The 23,693-nt window shown below is 38.0% G+C and overlaps 1 protein-coding gene and 1 long non-coding RNA gene across 27 annotated transcripts in view; one reads left to right on the top strand and one right to left on the bottom strand.

Annotated features, from left to right (window-relative positions):
- Window positions 1–1,117: 1,117 nt before the first annotated feature.
- Window positions 1,118–23,693, bottom strand: part of GPHN (gephyrin) — a 284,198-nt gene continuing 261,622 nt past the window's right edge. For 15 of the 26 annotated variants that reach the window (XM_064658402.1, XM_064658398.1, XM_064658396.1 and 12 more), the window contains 6 exons: window positions 11,870–11,957; window positions 9,759–9,832; window positions 7,003–7,067; window positions 5,639–5,742; window positions 4,365–4,461; window positions 1,118–2,122 (listed from right to left, as the gene is read on the bottom strand). In XM_064658402.1, the coding sequence (XP_064514472.1) occupies window positions 1,989–2,122; window positions 4,365–4,461; window positions 5,639–5,742; window positions 7,003–7,067; window positions 9,759–9,832; window positions 11,870–11,957 (562 nt within the window). In that variant the 3' untranslated portion in view covers window positions 1,118–1,988. Of the gene's footprint in view, window positions 2,123–4,364; window positions 4,462–5,638; window positions 5,743–7,002; window positions 7,068–9,758; window positions 9,833–11,869; window positions 11,958–22,277; window positions 22,350–23,693 lie in introns of all 26 variants that reach the window. The other 11 variants (XM_064658384.1, XM_064658383.1, XM_064658388.1 and 8 more) reach the window with 1 other exon arrangement.
- On the top strand, window positions 5,739–14,429 carry LOC135415910 (uncharacterized). The gene is made up of 4 exons (XR_010431337.1): window positions 5,739–6,848; window positions 7,482–7,581; window positions 12,668–13,021; window positions 13,878–14,429. It is a non-coding gene; the product is annotated as an uncharacterized LOC135415910 (long non-coding RNA).

Here is a 23,693-nt window from a genome sequence, read left to right on the forward strand (position 1 = left end):
GCTTTCTCAAAAGCATCAGCAGCGTTATAGATGGTGTGTCTCCAGACCTCCTGATTGGGGGCCAGAGTAGACCAGTTATGGTGATCAATATGGCCCAGGCTGAGATGTTGTTTCAGGGAGGCTGCCTATAATAACCCTTAACTATAAAATAATATTAATCCTTTGAATTATAATAGGCAGTCTTCTGCATTATTTCTCAGAGAGGACTTAATTCTCCTCTCTCTTCCTTCTTCTGTGGTTTACAACATTGCTACAGTAAACACAGGCATACATGACTTTAATTTGGTATCATCCTGCTGCTACATAGAGTGATCACAAATGTGGACATGTAGTCCAGAACAAAGAAATATGATGAGCAAGTTGTCTTACTATTTTCCTGAACAATCAGTCCCTGGATTGCCTTCAAACACACCTGACTTCAACCTTTGCAATGGCCCATGCAGGGAGTATTCAGGCTGTTTCACTGCAAACAAAGAGTTTGGTTTTAAAACTAGCCTCAGGGATGCCCTGATGCAGTTATAATAGAACTACAGCTCTGGTCCACTGTGGCAGTCAGGATTTAAACCCAGTTTTCTGTGTTCTCCCTGACTAAGTCTTCAAAAAATACTATAGACAAATGTTCTGGCTTCATGAATGGAGCTGATGAGATAGCATTTTACCCATGAAGGCCATGAAGTAAGGTGTTGTAGGGCAGTGCTATGATCTTAATCCCAGACGAAATGTGAAATTACCAAAATACATAATCTGGGAAGAGCTGAAAAGTCCATAGCTCATGGGGGGAAAAAAGAAAAAGAACACTTTATCAAATTCCACACAGTGCAGCACAAGGGCTATTTGCAATTGCTATGCGATTTAGATGGGAAAAAGAAAGTATTCTCCATCTTTGACTAGTCTGATTGTAAATCCCACCCACCAAAAACTGCTTCTATTTTATTCCTTGGGAGGTGAGTGAGAGAGAGCTCACTCTGTAGTTTTAGTTCACCCATGATAATGTACATGAAGGAAGGCCCCAGATCGCACATACTATTTCTCTTCCTTCCTGTCCTCATCCCCCACCCCAAATACCTTCTTAAATCACTACTTTTTTGTTTCAAACAAAAAGGCTGAAAAGGTGAAATTTTAAATAATGATTGAGGATTTTTTTATTCATTTAAGTTTCAATATCATTACAGAAAATGTTATGGTACAGAGTTGTTTAACATTAGTTTTATTTCTTTGCTCTTTTGATTTCCACATGAATGCTGGTAACACTAATATCTGTACAAGATCAGTCTTTGATTTTTTTTAGTTTTTAGTTCTGTACATTTTTAAATGTATTGGTTAAAAAGGCTGTCAGCACTTAAGGAAGCAATTTTTTTGTTTGTTGAAATAAAAGGTATCCAGTTACTGCCCAAGAGTACTGAGCTGGGTGGCTGCTGGGACAAGAGAGATCCCTGAAAGCACAGCGAGGTGAGAAAACCTCGGGGCTTCATTGGGTTCCCAGTGCAGCCACTCTGCTTTTGGCACTGTGCACATCAACACGAGATACAAGATAAAGAACAAGCAGAAGCTCTCTGTGAAGCGGTTATGAAGCATACTAATAAGGGAAATCCAAGTGTTGTCTACGCTAGTATAAATAAGCAGACAGCCTTGTTTTAAGAGCATAAGTAGTTGTATCTTAAAGATGAGAAAAAACACAAGTTCTGCAGGCACCTACTGCTGTCTACTAAAAGCTACCGCTATTAGAACTAGCATTGAACACACAAAGCAATTGCAAGGAAAGGAAAAAGTTGCTTTGATATAATCAGAATAAATTTCTTTGTTAAGATTTGTTTTAAAGTTTTTTTTAAAAGGTATTTATTTAAATTCCATTTGAAATATATTTCAAGATGTTGACTATACTGATCAACTTTTATCCAAATCAGAAAAACTAGCTGTGCCGTTGCATATTACAGGATACAGTCAATGATATGTGGACATGCATCAAAGCTTCGCTCTTGCTGGTGACATCATAGCCTTCCAATGACCATGACATCCACCACCTCCCCCTTGTGAAGCTCCACATACTGCTCTGTCTTTGGAGGTAGCATCAACAGTCCATTGGCACTGCGCATACTCATCAGACGACTGCTCATCTGATTCCCTACAAGAGACAGAGAACAATTTCAGTTAAGTCTTCAGTTAGTTCCAAATGCTGCAACACATCACACAACAAACAAAAGCTGTTATTACGAAGACATTTATGTGGCTAACTTATTCATAGAGCTGAGATCTTCCTGTTCCAAGGTGAATGGAAACAGAGAGCTCTGTGGAGAATTGGTCAGCTTCTCATCGGACTAGCTCTCAAAATCATCACTCCCTTTACTGATTGCTTTCCTATCCAGCCTTCCACATTATCTGTACATGTATCTTGTCCTAGTAAATTGCTTTTCTGTTCGAATTTCTAATCTTATTAAAATTAGTTTTCTACTTGTATACCTAAATCCAGTTGTACAAACATTAAAATCATCACAGTCTAGAATATTTTTAATATATTGTTATAGAATAAGTCTGATTAACTTTATTCTCTCTGATTACAATCATCTAGATTGGAAAATACCTCCAAGATCATTGAGTCCAACCTTTAACTGAACACCACCATTTCAACTAAACCACAGCACTAAGTGCCATGTCCAGTCGTTTCTTGAATACCTCCAGGGATGGTGACTCCACTTCCCTGGGCAGTCCATTCCAAGGCTTAACCACCCTTTCAGTGAAGAAATTCTTCCTGATGTCCAACCTGAACCTCCCCTGTTGCAGCTTGAGGCCATTTCCTCTTATCCTGACGCTAGTTGCCTGGGAGAAGAGACCGATTCCCATCTTGCTACAATCTCCTTTCAGTTGTAGTGAGCGATAAGGTCTCCCTTTAGCCTCCTTTTCTCCAGGCTAAACAACTCCAAAGCTGCTTCTCATAGGACTTGTGATCCAGATCCTTCACCAGCTCCATTGCCCTTCTCTGGACACGCTCCAGCACCTCAATGTCTTTCTCATAGTGAGGGGCCCAGAACTGAACACAGGACTCCAGGTGTGGCCTCACCAGTGCTGATACAGGGGGACAATCACTGCCCTGGTCCTGCTGGCCAAACTATTGCTGATACAAACCAGGATGCCATTGGCCTTCTTGGCCACCTGGGCACACTGCTGGCTCATGTTCAGCCAGCTGTTGACTGGCACCCCCAGGTCCTTTTCTGCTGGGCTGCAGAATACTCCTGTTTAGCATCAGTAGCTTAGCACTAGTAGCTAAAATAATTTTCAATAAAATCAATGCTGCTAGCACAGAACTAGCTGAATCTGGCAGATACGAGCAGAATGAAGAAGGTAAGGATCAAGGAATCAATTCCATGAGAATTAGGTAACTTCAGAAAAAGGCCAAGCCAGCAACAAAGAAAACCAATAAGAAATCAAGAGGCCACTGACCAGAATTAAGTGATTGGATTTTGGGATCAAGTGCTGGATGGTACAACTGGAGGGTGCGATCTGGTGTAGGAGTCCCTCTCCAGAGACACCCAGCTCAAGCTGTACCCTGAGAACCACCTCAAAAGAACACTGGGGTTCACAACACATCCTGAATATGAACGGTATCATATTGGTTGTACTGACAAAAAACAAAAATGCAATAAAAAGTAATTCCCTTTAGTTTCTTAGTTTTCAGACTTCCAGATTGACAGAGAAATTATTCCATATTGTCTGTTTGTATAGGGAAGGAACTGATGCACAACTAAACAGAGGTAAACCAAACACAGCATTGTAGATCTAAGTAATAACTTGACTTATAGCTGGAAATGAGTTGGAGGCTGTGTGATGGAATCAATGGTAAAAACTTTATCTGCGTAAACAGTCAGGAACTAATATTTTCCCTGTGGAGACATATATAGAGCTTTGTATGAAACAATTTGGATGTACCAAAAAGACAATTAGTTAAGGACCTGAATCTCTTGTGAAACTGTCAGTCAGCCTTCTAGCAGTACGTAGCTAACAAAGTATTAAAATCTAGTATTTACCTCAACTGCAGGTGAGTATCCTGAAGTATCACTAGGTGGCAAACGACTAATAAGGCCTTGGTCTACTTTAAGAGAACATATACAATCTCTGCTATCTCTTCTACTTTTCCAGTTCAGCTAGAATCACATTTCTGTTAAGTTTTAATGGTTAGGTTTGCAAGTCATATCATGACTGAATTTTGTACTAATATACATGTATGGGTGCACAAGTATGTCAGTAAAACAGTCTGCATAACTAAGGTTATATGAAAAAACATGCGCCCAGGTTTGGTTGTTTTGAGACATATAGGTAGGAAGGCAAGGACCTCTGTGAGTGTCTGTCAGTCTGTGTGACAGGGCACTAACCTGTACTCTGTGCCCAAGGTAGTGGTTCTTGGTGATGCCAAGTCAGTATACACCGATGATATTCTGGGCGGGGGTCCAATTTTACATCACATGATAACTGCAGAAGAAAAAAAGAAAGGATGAACATGTCATGCATTCACATTGCAGTGTCTAATATAGTGGAACAATCTGTTCAGTTGTTTTTCCTTAAAAAAAAACTTGCATTTTGAGGTCAGATGGTATCTAGTGCAAAATTAGAAGCTGTACAAGGCACAGACTGCAGTATTTAAGGAAAATACAACTGTGATATTATAATATCAAAGTTTGTGATGGAGTATACATGCATTAAGTGGAATATTCCAAAACTGTTCCTTTACTGGGAGTTTACAGATAGTTTTTCTCCTGAAAAAAGCATTTTCTGATCTCTGGATTACATTATCTGGATTAAAGATAACAATGTTAGTTGCATTCAAAATCCTGCTAGCTCTGACAAAAGGGAAATGGCCAATCTTTGAAATGAAAAGACATACAGGAAATGGCTCACAATGGAATTTAATGGAACACATTGGAAAATGAATGCAAAAGTGAAGGTCACTACAAGTTGCTCTCTGTTTTAGAATATTTTAGCTGTGAGGTAAAGAAAAATCTGGATGCTTGAGGAAGCGCAAAAGAGAGACATGGGATAAGCAGTACGAGAAAAGCGCATAGCCAAGAACACTAGGAAAACTCCAAAACGTGACGTGTTCCTTTGTGTATTCTTTGAATCAAAAATAGAAGAAAAATACATTATAATAACATGCCTTGCATCTAGATTAAATGGAATTACCGTATTCACGATGTAGTAGAAGAGTGAATAGTTTAAGGGATTTACATTGCTTAGGGTGGGGGTCATGCGGGTTACTTATACAGATAACAGAAAGGCTTTAAAGTTTATATTTTCTATCATTAATGCAGAACTATCCAACTCTAGGTATTCACAGATTACTCTGCATTTTTTTACCACAAGTTACAACAAACACTTCTTTTAAACGAAAAGTGTCCTTCCCACTTGACTGTCAAACGTCTGCCTCTGCATCTGTATATCTCGCTCCATTAGATGGCCATCTAACTCTCAGAAGTTATGGGACTGATTATTACAATTAACAGAGATTGAGAATGTATCTTTGTGTGAACTTCCTTCAACTGCCAGAACTAGTCTAGGGCTCAGATTACCCAAACACAGCAGTCTTTCAAAGCCCAAAGAGGTGTGCTTCAACATCTTGAGAGAATTTTTAAATAGAGGACAAGCTTCTTACCCTGGCTTTGATGATGGTGGGCCGAGGATCCAGGATACCCTGCATTTTCCTCAGTGCAGGAACAACAAAGAGATTGCAGGTGACAACAGCTGACACAGGGTTGCCTGTAGAACAAAGAACAGTTGGTGGTGACTCCCTCTTGATTTACTCTGTGAATTGCTGAAAGTGATGTTTTTATAGCAATTTCACTCTAAAGAACTCTACAGGGCTTTTCACGCTATGTACAGGAAATGTTTCATTCAAGACTGCAGTGGCATGTGGCAAGTAGAGCTGTTGAAAGCTACACTCTGGATGATGGTGTGCTGAAATCCTGCTCTGACCAGAATTGCCCCATATTACTCAGGCCCCACCATTTGCCTCTGTTCTTCCATGGCCTTTGCCCTATGCCTGGATTTGTCTGGGGCTGGGGCAGGGTTTATTGTGCATAGGTATTGGTTCTATTTCACAGGGCTCTTGATGCATGACTAATGGTTCCCAGACACATGAAAAAATTTCAATTTCCTAACAGAGTGGAAAAATGATATAAATACAAATTCTGAGGAGAATTCTACTGATTTATATGTTTTCTGTTGACTCACAACAGAGGTTTATGACCATCTGTCAAACACCACTGTCTTACACATCTGGACCTCCCTAGATGACAGTTTTAAAGTAAATACTATGATTAAACAGAGGCTCCATTGATCTCTCCCTTGTAAAAAAATGTACTACAGCAACTAAAGCAGGAGAGGGTAAAACCACTAGAGATACATCTGAAAACCACCAGCTTATCAAGAACATGACTGTGTATTTCTGTGTCAAAATTCGTGGAAAACCAGAGAGATATGAATAAAATAAATTCCTCCTGATCTAGGAAGGCAGGGATCCCTAAGTAAATGTTTACTCTGAATAGATGCTTTCCCAGGGCACGCATTGGCCAGTGGTGCAGCTGTGCTGCCCTCTTTTGGTTCCACAGTAGGAGCATGATAAACAAAAAATATTCTGTAACATGTTCCTTGGCACTCCCTCATTTTTTCTCCGTTTTCAGTACATCAGAGTGGATGCAATGACTTACACACACACAGAGGATATTTACTGCAAAGGTGGAGGAAGCTAGAGGAGAAAAACGCCCTTATAAAAAAACCCAAGGAAATTGTTGGATGGAAGAAATAAGACCTGTACACCAGCAAATTCTGAGGACAGGAATAAGAGAACTCCTTAGTACATTCCTGTAAGTCCATTTCTTCTGGAAATTTCTGAGAAAATCTTACAAGTACCTTCCTTAGGGATGCCAACACCAGGCACAGGTACTGTGTGATGTCACTATTCTGTTTCATGTCTGTCATCTCTGCACACCAACAAAAGTAATCCAGAAAACATCTTACCTGGGAGCGCAAAGATTATTTTTCTTACGCCATCAATATCCAGAGTTGCAAAAGTTGTTGGCAAGCTATGGAAAAGGAAGTTATTTAATATCTGCATTAGACTTTGACTTAACATTATTATATAATTTAAAGCATTTGTAAAAGAAAACAAAACAGAATATCTCTTTCTCAGCAGTTCACTAGCACCTTATGCTTATTCCATACTGGAGGTATAATCCTCTCTTTGTAGTGACAGAACAATTAGTTTTTCTTGGTATTCAGCTATGAAGTTTTAAGTAGATGAGTTTGCTTCTGGAGAGGAAACATCTAAAAGGAGATGAACTAGTAATCGAGAACCTAATTCTAGCATTGTCTTCATGCTAGAAGCCAATCAATAAAGAAGTAATACTGAAATTATGCAATTACAGAGCTGTGTTTGTTTTTCATACAAGGGTCTCCAAATTTTTAGAACATTAGTGACTCCAATTCTCTTACTCCAGTCTCTACAGCAGTAGTGACAATAGAATAGTATTTCTGACAGCAAATGCTAGCTAGTCTGCAGATGAACAAATTCAGATCCACAGCCAGAGCTGCAGCCAGGTAAGACCCGGGTCTATCAGTGAAGAGCTTTGTTTGCCTTTCAGAGCTGCTCCCGAGTCATCTTTAGCATGTTGTTATGAAGGCTATTACAGTTATACAAATAGAAGAGTAATGTTGGCTCAAGAATGTGGCTGGTAAAGAAAAGGGACTCATCATGAAAATAGAATTCTACACACCTGTGTTAATAAAATCATTTTAAACATTAGAAATGATACCTTACAGGAGCAATAATTAGGCTGGGTTCCTTGGCCTCATCTTGAGCCGACCACTTTCACCTGGTCAGCAGATAATAGCTGATGACCAGAAGCAACTTTGGAGATTTGCCACACTTTGGTCATTACCAACTAGTTTTGCATGTGCTAAGACTGATCAATATCCTATTTTACCAGGGGAAGTTAATGTTTGATGTTTCTCTTTCAAAATGTTTCTAACATGATGGGAACCAGATCGGCGGTCTGGTATCAGACCGCCAACTCTTATAACCAGTGCACAAACCAAGGTACAAAAAATCTAATTGCTAATTCATATTTACTAGAAACTCTGAATTCTCATATGAGATTTCAACACCATCATTGGTAAAGTCTTCCAGTACTTTCTTCTAGCAGTGCTGCTAGGCAAGACATAACTTTACATGAGCTCAGCAACTTTCAGATCAAGTGGATGGATGGTAAATCCCAGGCCCTACTCTACATTCATGTAGCACATCAAAATACAGGCATACAACAAATTCTGACTTTGGTCTTGAAACTTACTTAAGGGATTTTTTCCCAACTCACAACTCATATCTAAGGTCTTTTATGACACAGTTAATAAAACCCAAGACACAGTATTTGCTATTGCAGTACATACAATGAAAATGAGAGTGTTTAGATTAAGAACTGATGACCAAATGTTTTGGTAGCAGTAAAAAATATCTTTCTTGTGGCATAAAATGAAAATGAATATTTGGGGGAAAAAAGATTTCTTCAAGGTTTTTTAGCTAGTTATTAAAAGTTTATTGCTACAAGGCTACAGAGGGTTCACTAGAAGAAAGAATTATGCTCGCTTTCAGATAAGCCAGAACTAGAATTTAGTATTTTGAATTCTCTAAATCGAGTTATCCATTCCTGTCAGCAGCAGAGGCTGGAGTGCAGATCTCAGTTCAGGGACTTCGCTACACCAATTGTAGGAGTATGACAGAAGCAGTGAGCAATTTCCATGCCTGGGCTACATCCACCATGGGAAGAAATGCTTCCAGCTCACTCATTCCTGTTATGGAAGGGAGATGGTGGCAGCAGCAGCACAAGCACCAAGCCCACATGCAGTTCTTTACTGGATTGTATGCAAAGGCACTAAAAGTATTTATCTGTTTTCATAGCAAACACTCACTTTCAGTTTTGCTCCCTGGCAACAGTTATGGACTAGAGGGAATCATTTCTCAAAGCTGTGCTTGGTCTTGCACTGCTGGACCATGCCAACCTAGCTTGCAAACAAACTGCACTCCAAAGCGAGTGAGGTAGAGCTGCAGACATCATTTCACTACTGCACTGTGAAAGGAAACTATTTTCAATATACGTAGTTTTCATTTCCTCTATAAAGCAGACTCATTAATGAGCATTACTACGGCAAAGGAAAGCAATGCTGAAACAGTTTCCTGAGGTGAACTAAACACATAAAGGATTGTGCTTACTTTAAAATTACTATGCTCAATATGCCAATTAGACAAAGCTTTGTAAATTAGCTGTCATTCCACCTCTCTCAAGGAATTGCTTGTTTGTAGGAAGATAATTTACACAAATTTTGAAGCAAAATAAGATACTCTTTAAGTAAACTAGCAGTTTAATGTCCTTATATTTCCTGGCTATCTCATAACAACGTCAGTGTGAGTTCTGTGATCACACTGAAGACTGTGGCAGTGTTTATACCATGCTGGTATACCACTAATCCCCAAACCTGATTTGCAACAGTTATCAGAGAAGTATCTCTTACTGCTAAAAAGTAATTTCTTTGTTCCAGTTAATTTCACCCGTAAAGATGATAACTAATCTGAATAGCACTGATTTTGCTTATTTTTCCATATATATCTATTCTGTGGTTTTTAGTATATCTGGAAAACTGAAATCTACTGAAGCACTTCATTAGGATATTTGGTCCAATATAGCCTCCATTTAGGCTGCCTAAACAAAAAGATTTCTTACCCTGGTTTCATAAAAACTCTGCCAAAGTGAATCTGTGCGTGAAGATCAATATCCAGTACCTGTTTAAGATAGTCCTGTTTAAATTAAAAAAAAAAAAATCAATTAAGTAACATCAAAGTGGCTTTACATCATCTAAGCATTCAAAGCAATTAATTAATATCAAGTGAAGATGAAAGACTTTCCATATCCTCAAAGGGCTACAGTTGAGTGGGGAATTTCCAGTATTTGAAAGCAAGTGTTTTCAAAAAGAAGAGGTAAAGTATAGACTCATTTTAGGTGCCAAACCACACTCCACGAGGACACAGTAACATATTTACTTAAAAGTCACCTGCAACATCAGAATCTTAGAGGACCTCACAAATACCTAAAACATTTTCTATGTCAAAGATGGAAAAAAACCTTTATGGTTCAAAATTAAGACTTAAAATCATCAAGTTATTTAACTTTTGCCATGGAACCTATTTAGCAGTAGATTCAGAGATGTCCTAGTACTTTTGAAATCAGTACTTTACTGTACTGTAGAAATCATAGTTTTCCAGGATACTGTAATTATTGTAATTTTCTGGGGACATGGTATAATTCACGGTGGTTGTATTTAACATTCCTTAGAAAGGAAAAACTGTGGGTGACTTGTTTGTGAGTTAAGTTAAATGATTTTGCATAAACACAATTGATCCAGTTATTAAAACAAAGTGAATTACTTGTTTAGTCTTTATTGAAAATTGCTGTGCTTAAAGATGTAGTACCCTATCTGTTGTGTTTAGTGAGGTTAAAGATGCAGACTGTAACAGTCATCTGTTTTCCCACCTCTTTTTTTTCTTGATGTGTGTGTGTTTAAATACTTGGAAAGCAGCATTTCATTTCAGCCAGGCATGAATTCTCAATTATTGATTGCATTAACCCCATTTTTATTTTCTATTTACTTTTTGGATGTTCACAGTTATTTGATTAGAAGTCAGTAGAAACAGAGTAGAAAGCTCAGTATCAGAGGGCAGACCATCAGTGGAATATAGAGCCTATTGACTTTATGCTGTTGTCTCAAATTCAGACTGGGGAGAAATCAGTCAGAAGGCATGAATGTCTGTAAGACCATTCAGCGGTCCAGTCACGTCCTAGTGTTCCTTTCTCTGCACTATGTCACTACATTCCCAGTTTAAAGATTAGCACTTGTCCTTGGCTATTTTTCTAAAAATACTGAAAACAACTGGAGTAATTGAAAGTGGTTGGCACTGGTTTAACTAATTACCCATTTTCATGATATATCCAACAATAACATTTCTACTAAAAAAAGTGACAAAAACTCATGTTTGCCATCTCCTAATGACCGTCTTTAGTATTTGTTAGTTATAAAAGGAGATATGTTTCTTTTACCTGCCAAACTCACAGATTCAGCCTGGGACCAAAAAGGAATCTGAGTCTTCCTTCACATAAGTCATGATTAATAAATGTCCTGAAGGTTCATCTGTGCCCCACTAGCATCTGTGTATCCCTATTTTCTTTGATGGTTTTGGCACAGGGATTACCAACAGGAATTCAATCAACAATTATGTTAATGATTCAAAAGGCAAATACATCAACTCACTAGGTCTCATATGTATTGCCTCTGTCGGACTATCAGGTGCAAAATGTGCTAAAACTATTTTTGTATCAGATAGAGCTTTGGCATATTCAGGAAACAGATGTGCTGAGTAAAAAAAGGCTTTTTATATACTCAGGTTGCTTTTCCAAGTACTTTTAAAGTATCTTAATTCAATCTACATTTTACCTACTCTAAGAACAAAAAGAAGTCTGTTGCCTGCATGTGCTATTAACCAAGCACCTTCCTCATCAAAACTACACAAATCATTCCTTAAATAAAAACACACTTGTAAATCACATTAAGAATTAAAATCTCCTCTGTTGTACTATGTCTACTATAGTACAGTAACAAGAACAAAGGGAACACGGATAGCATTGAAGACTATTTTCTTAATTAATTCACATATAAGTGGTCCAAGAAAAGGAGGATCCCTTTTTAATAAACATTAATACAAAGGTAGTAGCTCTGACGACAGACTCTGGCTTGAAATTCTTACATATACTGTAGCAAGTCATACTTAAATTTAGCATACCTTTTCCCCCATAGATACACCTCCTGATGTAATGATCACATCAGCACGGCTGATACCCTCATTCAGTGCATTCAGTAAATCATCTGGGCTACAGAAGAGAACAGGCAATCAGATTAGTGGCATGGAACTATTATGAGTTGTAATGTAAATGAGTGTCTGTGTGCACACATATAGATGCATTTATACACGTGTCTTAGGAAAGAGATACTGGCTCTAGAATAATACAAGATATTTTCCTTCTTAAGGCTCCACACTGTTCAATTGAAGTAAAGAACTGCAATCTCATTCAGTGAACACCACACTGTTTGGCACCTTTTTGTCTAAGAGTTTTGCAACAGGAACAGTGGGATACTTTAGATCAGGACTGAAGAGTGCTAATACAAGTGTCTAGGTGTATTCAATTGGCACAGTAGGTAGCAATACAAATGATGATTTAGATGAACTGACAGGGCTATATAAAGGGACGTGACACATGAAAATTACTGGCCACCAAGCAGCCTGCAGTACTACCTGTCTAGCTTACTTGATATGTGCAAAAATGGGGTAAGGCTCCACTTCAAACTTCTACCAGCAAAAGAGTGGCAGTAAGTCCTTTGTTTATCTTCTCCATTAGAGGGCTGTGCAGCAAATCCAGCTGTACATTCACGTCATCTTGAAAAAGCACAATCCATCCTGCTCAGGAGTCTATTCACCTTCATGAAAAACAGTGTAAGGGGAGCTATGATGTTCCTCCGTACAAAGAGTATAACTATGAAGGTGAAGGATGTTGGTGTCCTAACTCTTTTCTTTCTATTTTAGATCTAAACGGGAAACTTTGAAGTGGGAATTAGATATCTAAGAGCAGTACTGATGCTAATACAGGGGTTCAAGGCATGCAGTGGAGAAACTCAGTAATACAACTCACACAAGGCCAAAGGAATCCAAAGGAATTTCCATTATATTAAATGCATACTTTGCATTTAACATTTGTGAACGACCAGAAGTTGACCAATTGCTACGACTGCATGTAATGTTTCTTCAACAGTATGTTTTCACTTCAATGATCCTGAAAATTTTTCATGAGAGGCTGTTCCTACTTAGAATGCAATTGAAAGAATGGGCAATAATGCTAGTGACTGTATGAAGGACTTCACCTGGAATACAGCATCTCAGGTAAATGGCACACTACAATTACAAAATGCCATTATGGATTATCAAGGCTTTGCAGGCTGAAAATAGCATGTGGGCTATCCTTCTAGAACTTTGTCTATATTTCATTAAAAGTAGAACCACTGCAGTTGTTTTGGAGTTTGAGCTCAAAATAGTAAAACTAGAAATATTATGCAAGTCCTAGTTGACCTTTCACAGACTAGCAGAAATTGTATCTTTCAAAAGGTCTCAGAAAGCAAAATTCTTTCTTCTGAGCATCCTTTCTTTGTCCATGGTTTAGTGAAATATAAGCAGCAGTTAGCATGACATGGTGCTCTGTGCACTACAGTTTATGTGACACGAGAATGACTGCACTCCCTCACTGAGAAGATATCTCAAGTGCATGCAACCCTGCACACTCCTCATCTTCTCACCAGAGAGCCCTCAGGTGTCCTCTACCCTGGTTATGCCTTACAGGCAGAAAGACTCAAGACCCTTTTCCCACTATGTCCAGTGACTGAAGCAGTATTCTCTTTGGCATGACACTGTGGTTATCCTGCAAACAGTTATTATTTGTGCTGGGTTACATCCACTCTTTAGGGTCATATTGCTTTGTAAGAGGCAGGCAACAAGCTACAGCAGAAAGAAGAGCAGATTGCTGGTGCTACAGACTGTTATCAATAAGATAGAAATATACACTACCCCTTTTTTAAAGAGAACAGTGGCTGCAAATATTGTGGCATGCCATCACGACTTTTGTTTAGGGTACTGGTATCTTGGATACTTTTAATGGCCTATAATGAATGGCTAAACTATGTTTTCTTTGGGAGAAAACATAAAACATACAGACTCAAGCAAAACCATCTCCTTTATTCTTTAGGAAACAAAGACACTTTATCAGCTGCCCCTTCTGAAATCTTAAGATTATTGTCTCCAAAATGCAGCACAAGTTATTGAAGGAAAGCAGAAAGAAGCAAGTCTGCTGTTGGCTACTGTCAGCATTTTCTTCAGAACCAAGTCTTTCATTTCGATTGTCTAAGTATTATCTGTATGTAATAAGATATTGTTTAAGAATATTATGGAGTTTGTAATAGGAAGTCTCTCAAGGTCTAAGTATTCCTTAATTCTTGCCAATGAGAGTGCAAATTGGAATGCAGCAAGGAATACATATTCATTGCACATACTAGCATTTCTTAAGCTCAACAGTCAGAGACTAATGCCACTATTACTAGCCTAAGACTACTTTCAGTACATTTAACTTATTAGGTGGTGATGGAGTTGAGGACCTTAGCTGGAGCTTGCCCCAGGCTGGCTCTTTCATTTTATCTTGTTAAATTATTTCGAAGTTATTCATAGGTAGCAAGACCACCTGTCTGTGGACATGCTAATTCTGGATTATGAAGTGTGCTTGCTTTTCGCTGTGGTTTGAGAATAATAGAAGGAAAGTAAAAAGCAAACATGTATATATTTAACTGTTGTTAAAGTTAAATAGAATGGAAGTGCTGCTACTTACATCCTGAACTTATCTATGTGTTTGTATATTATAAAATTACTTAACAAAGAAAAAAAAAATTAAACTTCCCCCCTCCCAAAATAAGCCCAAACTCAAACCATGTGAGGACCCCTATTCTCACCTTTCTTTATGAGGGTAGCATATCACTGGAGTAGTTCATCATTCAGTTTTTTATTACGTCATGTAAAAAGTTGAATATTACTGGACTTGGTGCATTTTTTAGCATTTCCAGTAAATGATCTGTATAATATACCCTTTTCTTTACTGTCTGTATAATGCAAGACATTTAAAAATTCTACCCCTAAAACTTTATCCAACTAATAGCACTGCATATCATTTTTAGATAGTTGCAAAATGCATTTAATTCTTCCAAAACGAAAGATGTGATAGAAATTTTGTTGTAATGAACTGAATTATGTTAGTTTGATTTTTATTCTGAAGAAAGGAGACATTTACAGAATTCCCTCCCTTGTATTTGTTCTTTTTACCATTTCTGGCAGCCTCCTTTTTGTCACTCAGGCCTGCCCGACTTTATGAGGTACTTCAGGCTGGTAGTTTCACGACTCTGCAATTAGCACTAAGCACTCCTTATAGAAGTCACCTGTTGTAATCTTCAATCAACACTGTAGTAAACATTTTCCTTTCCTTCAGTAGATTTAATGCAGACAGTTATTGCTCAAATTGCATATTAACACTAATTTGATATAATCAGATAACAAGATACTATTTGTTTCATTTGTTGTGTAACAGTGAGCAGCTTCTCCTTTGGATTGACATGGAAAGGGAATAAATAATTAAAAACAATAAAATTCTGAAAGAATAGACAAGATAACTTTGGCATCTGAGCATAACACAACATGATAGTTCTAAACGGCATGTGACAAATCACCATGAAGCTGAAAAATAACACTCAGTGTCTGAGCAGGTACAAATCAGAAGCTGTATTCTGAAGCCCTAGCCATTACTAGGGGCAGGATACTGGATTAGCTAGACTAATGGTCTAATTTACCATGATAAATCCTTTAAAATGTCTTGTCAAAGTGCTATTCTTGGATTTTTTTCCTTCATGGACAGAACTGTAATAAGTGCTCAAATATAATGGTAAATACTTTAATCAATGTAAAGTAGATTTTGATGGGAAGTCTCATTTCCAGATGGGAAAACTATTCTGTTTCATTTGGTGATTTTCAAAGTCAGAGTGACATTGTGCACAAAAAGGAAGTGTGCTTTTTTAACATGCTGCAACTTTAAAAAAGTTATACTCTCTATGTTTCAGATCACATCTGAGCATCTTCTGTAAATACCTCGAAGAAAATTTGTTCTATAAGGGCTGCATAGAGTTTATGAAACTATTTATATAGATAAATAAGGACAAATCCAAACTTTCTCTAAACATCTAGAGCAGATTGTGTCTGCAGAAATATTATGTGTACTGTACCTACCATTTTTAAACTGCAAACATAATAATTTGTATAAAGAGTGCATGTATTTTTAAGTATATCTTTATATTCTCTGCTAATTTTGCTAGTTTGATAAACAGAGTATCTACTTTGCTATCACAATTTCCTGACCCTCTTTGTTCAGTTTCATGGAACAGAATGAGCATTACAATCTGGAAATTAGTTGGAAGGTAACTTGTATAATGGCAGCAGCATGCATCCAGTAAGCAGATGCATGACATTGCAGTTGACATGCCACTTGATTTCATTAATTTCAAGAGAGGACTTGCAGGATGGTAATATAGCAGAACAGGGACACCTTATGGATTCATAAGAAATTCTGATTATCAAAGCTAGTTTGTGGAAAACCTATGCAACATTTGATTACTGAGCCTTTGAACTGAAAAGATACACAGGAAAGCTTAAGAGCTTGAACAAGAAAATAATGCAAGCCTCATTAAAATAGACATTAGCCATGTAGATTTTTTCCTTTTCACCCTCGAAAGAAATAGCTACATTAGAGTCAAGACCAAAGAATCCTCTATGTTTTAAGTGCCATTTCGAAGTACCCTGAATTACAGTGTAATTTTCTCTTTCAAATAGAAATCAACATCTGTTAATTTACTTTAGTTGATCCTATTGTTATGCTTCACTGTCATTAATTATAAATCTGTCAGCTTTTCCGGTGATACAACCCTTCACAGCAGAATTTTGATACATGAAATTAAACATCTCAGTTTTAAAATTTAATTTAGAAAACAAATAACAGCAAATGGTGTTCTGCATCACATACTACTCTGGAATAAAATGAGTGATCCCTGTTAAAATTGAACTGCAACCTTTAGTTAGGACTGACTTATCAAGCCATTGTCACAGTACAAAATCCATAGTTCATTACTAATTTCCAGGACCATTTTCATTGTGTTCTTTGCCACAGTAGTCTCATTCATTCAAATTAACCTCTTTACCTGACAGTCATTTCCAGTCCTTGCTGTCCATTGTCATATACAGCTATTACTATTGGGTGGCTAATCAAACACTTGTGATTTTTTTATTTTCCTATGCAGCCAGCCTGGGTTTTTATATACACAGGTCTTCTGGAAACCCGTACTTGCAAAATTTGTGCATGCAAACCATCACAGTTAAAACTGTGTGCTTTACAGATATATTGGACACGGATACAGAAAGATACACATGCACCATAATGCACCAGATGCATGCAGAAGTGTCTATTGTGAGTTCAAAAGCTCAGAAACAGACCGGGGTAACCTTTCTTGCATACTGTTTTACTTTATTTGAAAGTATCTCAAGTATTTCAGTTATATGCTGAAAGATATGATCTTTCACAGATTCAGAGATGCTACAGATTCCTGGACACGCAGTGAAAACTGAAGTGCTAGCAGTGATCCTACATCAATCACACTAAAGACCAAAGTAGACCAGCTGCTCCTCAAAACTACAGTAGTTAACTGTAAACTTCAAAAGGCTATGTGCCATCTGGAGGTGCCCTGAGTTTAGCACATTCTGGCCATGTCCCCACAAACTGAGAACAGTGGTTTGTATTAGTTTTGCCTCTTATGAGATCTCTTTTCTGCTAAACAGGAGGCCCTAAAGAAGAAAAGGTTTAACTGAGGTACAAGGACCTGCCAGAAATTCCCCTTACACGCAAAGATTCCTTTCAAGCTTCTAGTTCGACATCAGAAGAAAACCCTCCACCTCCAAAAAACCAAGTAATTTACCAAAGAAAAACTTCCACCAAATAACCAAGAGACTGTACTTATTGTACTCAAACAGAGATCTCATCATGCTCAATGACATTTCTTTTTGAGGAAAGATGGGATATGGATTTGATCTTTTATGATTAACTCTCATTTTTCTTCTTCTGCTCATCCAGTTGAGGTGACAGATTTCAAACTGAATAGATAAATGCAGCTAGGCATAAAGACAAAGTCTGTCACCTACTTCTCACCTCATGGCCAAGAGGAATATTTTACATATCAGTAATGTGCAGGATGCAGAATGGTGAATAGATGCCATATTAGGTTTAGCCAACTACAATCCAACTTCTGTAGAATGTAATACTGAATGTAAATCGATGAATATATTTCAATAAATGTAATTAAATGAATGAATATTTGAATGTAATAGGAATTCCATGTTTTGACTAGTATGGGTTCTGAACAAAGAACAAAATCCAATTTTGATGGTGTACGTAGTAACATATGGATACTCTCGTGAAACTGTATTTGTTTCAAAATTCTCAAGTGTATTTCATCACGTTCTCATAATGTTTCTTCCTTCTACCTTCTGTGGTATTTCCCTGGATCACTTTGAACAGATGCAATATGTTTTCCCTAGGAATATAGGTCAGCTTGTGAGGAAGGCTGGAATAATTACAGCAGCTTTTGGCTTGTTCAACATGACTGTGTAAGTTTTGTCTATTTCATAGCAACATAAAAGAGTCTGTCTTTGGTACTTTTTGCTGCTCCTTTAATTGTTGCTGCTGTAAATAAGAATGATATTTGCAGAGTATTCTTTTTTGTGTTACATTTATGAACTCAGAGATTTTGCTTAGAGGTCTTCATTAGAGGTCTTCAACTCTTTTGCGGACGTGACCATGAGATCTGTCTAGTGCTTCAATGTTTTCTCTGTATCTGGATAACATCTTTTTCTCCATTGTTTCCATGAACTGTTTCAGAAGACTCCCACTCATATACATGCCAGAATAACAAAAGACCAGGGAGATCAAAAAAAGAGATAGCCATGGGAATGCTACAGGAAAAAGTCTCATGCTGTAGAACCTAGGTTTTATGTACTATGGAGCACATTCCTACATGAAGGGTCCTGTACCACATTCTTGTCTGCTCCTTGTGTATATTCATCTGCAAGCATTTGCTTTTGAACTGTAGCGAATTCTTCCATCAATGCTGAAAGGACAGGACCAAAGCTTTGATAACAGTCGTCTTCAGGTGCTGTGCTGTCCTACTAACCCATGAGCACTTTATTCACCCTAAATCCAGGATAGTGTGTGTCTCCTCTAAATGTAAGAAGCAGCCTGAGAACTGCTGGTTTCTACTAATTAAAAAATTATCTCTGGCTATTTTACTGTCTGAGGACAATGACAAGGACTTATCACTATACTTACCAGAAATCCATTAGTTTTTCCAATAAATTGGATGGGACTACACTGATAAAGATTTTTATTTTATCTTCCTTCTTACAAAAGAAGTAAATCAATATGGATTCATTGAAAAGTTTGCACTTTTGGAATGGAAAATATTCAACAGTTGTAGCTGGGTTGTAACAATATAACTGAAGATTACACCACACAATACAATAATCAATGCCAAAGACATGTCAGTGCACTGCTCAGTTTGAAGGGTAACTGTGGTTCTCCAATTATTTTACTCATGAAATATGAGAATTGGCTTATACTGATGTCCTAGTTAGAGCAGCTGGGAGACTGAAATAACTGAAGTTAAAATAATATGATGGATGTAATTAATGCCAGCCATTTATGTAAAGCAAATAGTATTGTTTTATGCCAAATTTATTGCCAAATCTGACATATGGTAAAATGGTATTGTTACCATGTATTTTCTTACCTTTTCATTTTAACTTAGCCTCAATTTTAAGTAAGAGTAAATTTTAAATATATTTGAAATGAATTTTAAGAAAGTTCATCCCCCATGTAAACTGGTGTAACGGCTATTGGATTACAATACAGATGTCTCTATGACAGGTAGAAATGGAGTCCCTCAAAGCAATGCCTCAAAATGAAGGCTTTCTTTAGAAAGCTCTACCTTTTACACAACCATAACTTAGCCACATGAAAAAATGTCTGTCTCCAGGAGAAAAATGACTTGGAAGCCACAGGTCAGAGACAATATAAAAAGACCTTTTAAAATTCCCTGTCATCAGCTGTGTCCTAAAACAAACAGCTATTTTTTAGAAAATGTGAAATGAAATAATGACATTGATTTTTGTTTATTGAAATATACAAGTTTCCCAAGAAGAGTAAACTACAGTATTAGAAATTAGTGAAGAGAAGGAACTGAAAAACTTAGCCTGTTTGAGACCAGCAACTCAACTGGCCACAATAGCCCCATGCAGTGCTACAGGCTTCCAGAGTGGCTGGAAAGTGGCCCAGCAGAAAAGGACCTGGGAGTGCTGGTCAACAGCCGGCTGAACATGAGCCAGCAGTGTGCCCAGGTGGCCAAGAAATCCAATGGCATCATGGCCTGTATCAGCAATAGTGTGGCCAGCAGGACCAGGGCAGTGATTGAGGCCACGCCTCGAGTCCTGTGTTCAGTTCTGGGCCCCTCACTACAAGAAGGACATTGAGGTGCTGGTGTGTGTCCAGAAAAGGGCAATGGAGCTGGTGAAGGGACTGGGGCACAGGCCCTATGAGGAGCGGCTGAGGAAGCTCCGGTTCTTTAGCCTGGAGAGAAGGAGGCTCAGGGGAGCCCTATCACTCTCTACAACTACCTGAAAGGAGGTTGTAGCCAGGTGGGGATCAGTCTCTTCTCCCAGGCAACCAGTAACAGGACAAGAGGACATTGTCTTAAGCTGCACCAGGGGAGGTTCAGGTTGGACATTAGGAAGAAATTCTTCACAGAAACGATGATTAGATATTGGAATGGGCTGCCCAGGGAGCTGGTGGAGTCACTGTCCCTGGACATGTTTAAGGAAAGACTGGATGTTGCACTTAGTGCCAAGGTCTAGTTGACATGGTGATGTTCTGTGATAGGTTGGATGAGCCTAGAGGTCTTTTCCAACCTAATTGATTCTGCGATTCTGTAATTTTTTGACAGTTGTTTATCAATGGAAGGAAATTTCACTTGTCTGTACAATACTGGACTCTATTCCTTAAAGTACAAAGATGTTTTTAGTGTAAGAAAATGCCCATTGCATCTTTTTGTGCTTTGGGAGCTGAAGCATTTTCTTATTGCTCATGCTTTGGGTAGCAAGGCTTATTTTAGGGTCTGTTTTTGATTGATGCTTGCCCTAGCACTGCTTAGAAGAGCCAGAAGGCTCACTTAATGTTTCAGGCTGCTACCAATGATCTGTGAATTGACTTGAATGAGAAATTTCAAGTTGGTCACCTGCTGGTAAATTCCAGCTTCTAAGCAATTTCAGATAACGCAGACAGTCTATATCATGTTCTTCATATTAATCTAAAATGTTTTAAAGACTCCAGGTTCTTGTAAATTAATTGCAATTAAGTTTTTTGGGATGTGTAGAGTATAGCAAAAGATTCTAGTGGGTTGATCTCTAGTCAATTTCATGAGGAAAACCTAGATTTATTTAACACCTGGCTTCAGTGTGAACAACCAGTTGTTAAACAAGAACCAGTTTTTTGAGAGCTAAGGATATGGCAGATGGATTCAGTAATGAGAACAGAAACTTGTTTTTACAGCATGCAAAGTGAACGTTAAGCTATAAGCCAGTCTTCCAACCTTGTTATAAAAATAGGTCCACTTACCCCAGTGAGGATCCTCATGTCTAAATTTTCAGGCACTAACCTTCTATAGGATTTTCATTACTTTTCTGCCTAGTTTTAATTCCTACAAGAATGAAACTGTAGAAACTATTTTTTTTCTGTTTATTAATGGAGGAAATAACAGGTGGTTTACTTTCCCTCTGTTATCACTCCTGCCTCTTTGGCATGTCTGTGTTAGAGGGCAAGTTCTGTAAATTAATCTATATTATTAACCATCTCCCTAAATAAGACGTGTTATATAATTGTACATGTATTTTGGAAAAAATGCATAGTGGATAGTTTAGGGATTTCATGAATATTCCAGTTAGCCTGCTTTGGAGACGATCAGCATAGTGGTGGAAAACCAAGTCTGAGTATCATAGAATCGCAAAATATCCTGAGTTGGAAGGGACCCACAAGGATCGATCGTCGAAGTCCAACTCTTGCTATGACTGAAGAGTCATAACAGTGACTTCCCTGGAGTTGTACTCCACTACTACCTTCAAACAGCTTTTTTCCTAATTTGCTCTATTTTTAGAAGGGAAAAGTCTTGGTGGATAAAGATGTTTGCTGCTACTGACGAGTAATGTAAACATTCTTGGTACTAACAGAATTTAAAATTTTTCAATATCATGGAGCCATGTAAGTCTACAGTGCACTGGTGCATAAGAACTTAACTGACAAGGCAGTGTTACTTAATGGACAGAATAAAACACCATTTGCTTCTGTATGGCAACCATTGGTAGAATCCATGCTCCAAGCTCTGCACTGACAGACACCCAGTTGAGCCTGTCTGTGAGCATGCATGTGCCTCAACGTCCCAAGTGTTTTAAAAACAGTGCTCACCAATCTGGTAGGCCTGTCTCCGCAGTGTTCTGGAAGCTCTGTGTCCCTTCTTCTTTAAAAACATCTGGCTTCCTGAGGGTAAAGGAAGCAGAAGGGGTATAATAAAGAGCCAGGGAAGGAGAGAGTCTCCTGGGGTCAAAGGGAAGCTCTGTGCCCAGCTGTGTCCCCCTTGGTGGCTCTGAATATTCAAAATCCACCATGGGAAATGCTTCCTCTTTGCAAGACCAGCCAATGGGAGAGAAAGGAATTGCATGGGAACATATCTCTATTACAGTTTGGACAGGCTTCTCATAAGGATTGAAAAGTGAAGTTAAGGAAGGATTTAGGCTCAAATAGGCATGCCAACAATGCATAGTTCATTTTTCCTTGCAGAGTCTAAGGAGAAACTTCTTTACTTTTTACTTCCAAACAACACAAAATGAAGTGTTAAACAACTTGACATTTTGGAAGGAGGATCACAGATAATGGGAAAATATTTGGAGATGGGCCCCACTGAAACATTTTTACTCACACTTTTAGCTTCTTATTCAGAAAATAGGTCTCAAGGCATAATAACTGTCACCTTCTTGACTACAAGGGGGAAAGAGCTATTTATCCTAATTTTATAACTCCATAGTCAATAAAGATGCCACTTCATTCATGAGAAGCTTCATACCCAGCAACCCTTTTGCAAGAGGCAGGATCAGAAAAAATGTCCAAAACTGAGAAAGTTACTCCTATCATTACCTTATGTTAAACAATTAATGTTTTGCTATGAATTCCCATTTTATGAAGGCAGCATTACCTTTTACATATCTTTCCTCCAAGTCACTTTTACTGTGAAAAAACTATTTTTAGATAGTGCACTTTGTAACAGAAATATAAAAGTAATAGAAATCTATGTTTTTATATTCTTAAATGTAGGACAATTAAATGTAACATGTAAAAAAATCTTCATTTGACATGAAGATATATAGACATACCTTTTTTAAAAAACTAAAATATGATATTAAAGCTTGAAATGGACCATGTCATGAATCATCCTTGTGCAACTCTTGAATCCGTTTTTCTTATCAGCTGTCTGGACTATTAACAACAAAGTCAACATTCCTTCCCAGTTCCCAGCCCAGACTCAGCTGTTCCTGCACAGAGCAGCTTCAGTCTGGCATTTCAAAGATCACTTCTGGGCACACACAGGTCCTGTCTGACTGGAGAATGAGAGGATAACAGTGGGTCAATGCCCCTGCACTATTGTTATACTGTTACACGTGCACAGGGTCACTGCTAACGTGAAATCTAAAATCCTCTTTTATCACCTTGTAAATCCCTGCCAAGCTTCTTCTCATATGTCATCTCAGAAAGTGTCTGTGAGATCAGATGCATACTAATGTTGCTTGGAAGTCATGGAAAAATATTAAAACTATTCAGGTTATAAGT

Source organism: Pseudopipra pipra, chromosome 6 (genome assembly GCF_036250125.1).
Source record: "Pseudopipra pipra isolate bDixPip1 chromosome 6, bDixPip1.hap1, whole genome shotgun sequence".
Lineage (NCBI taxonomy): Eukaryota > Metazoa > Chordata > Aves > Passeriformes > Pipridae > Pseudopipra > Pseudopipra pipra.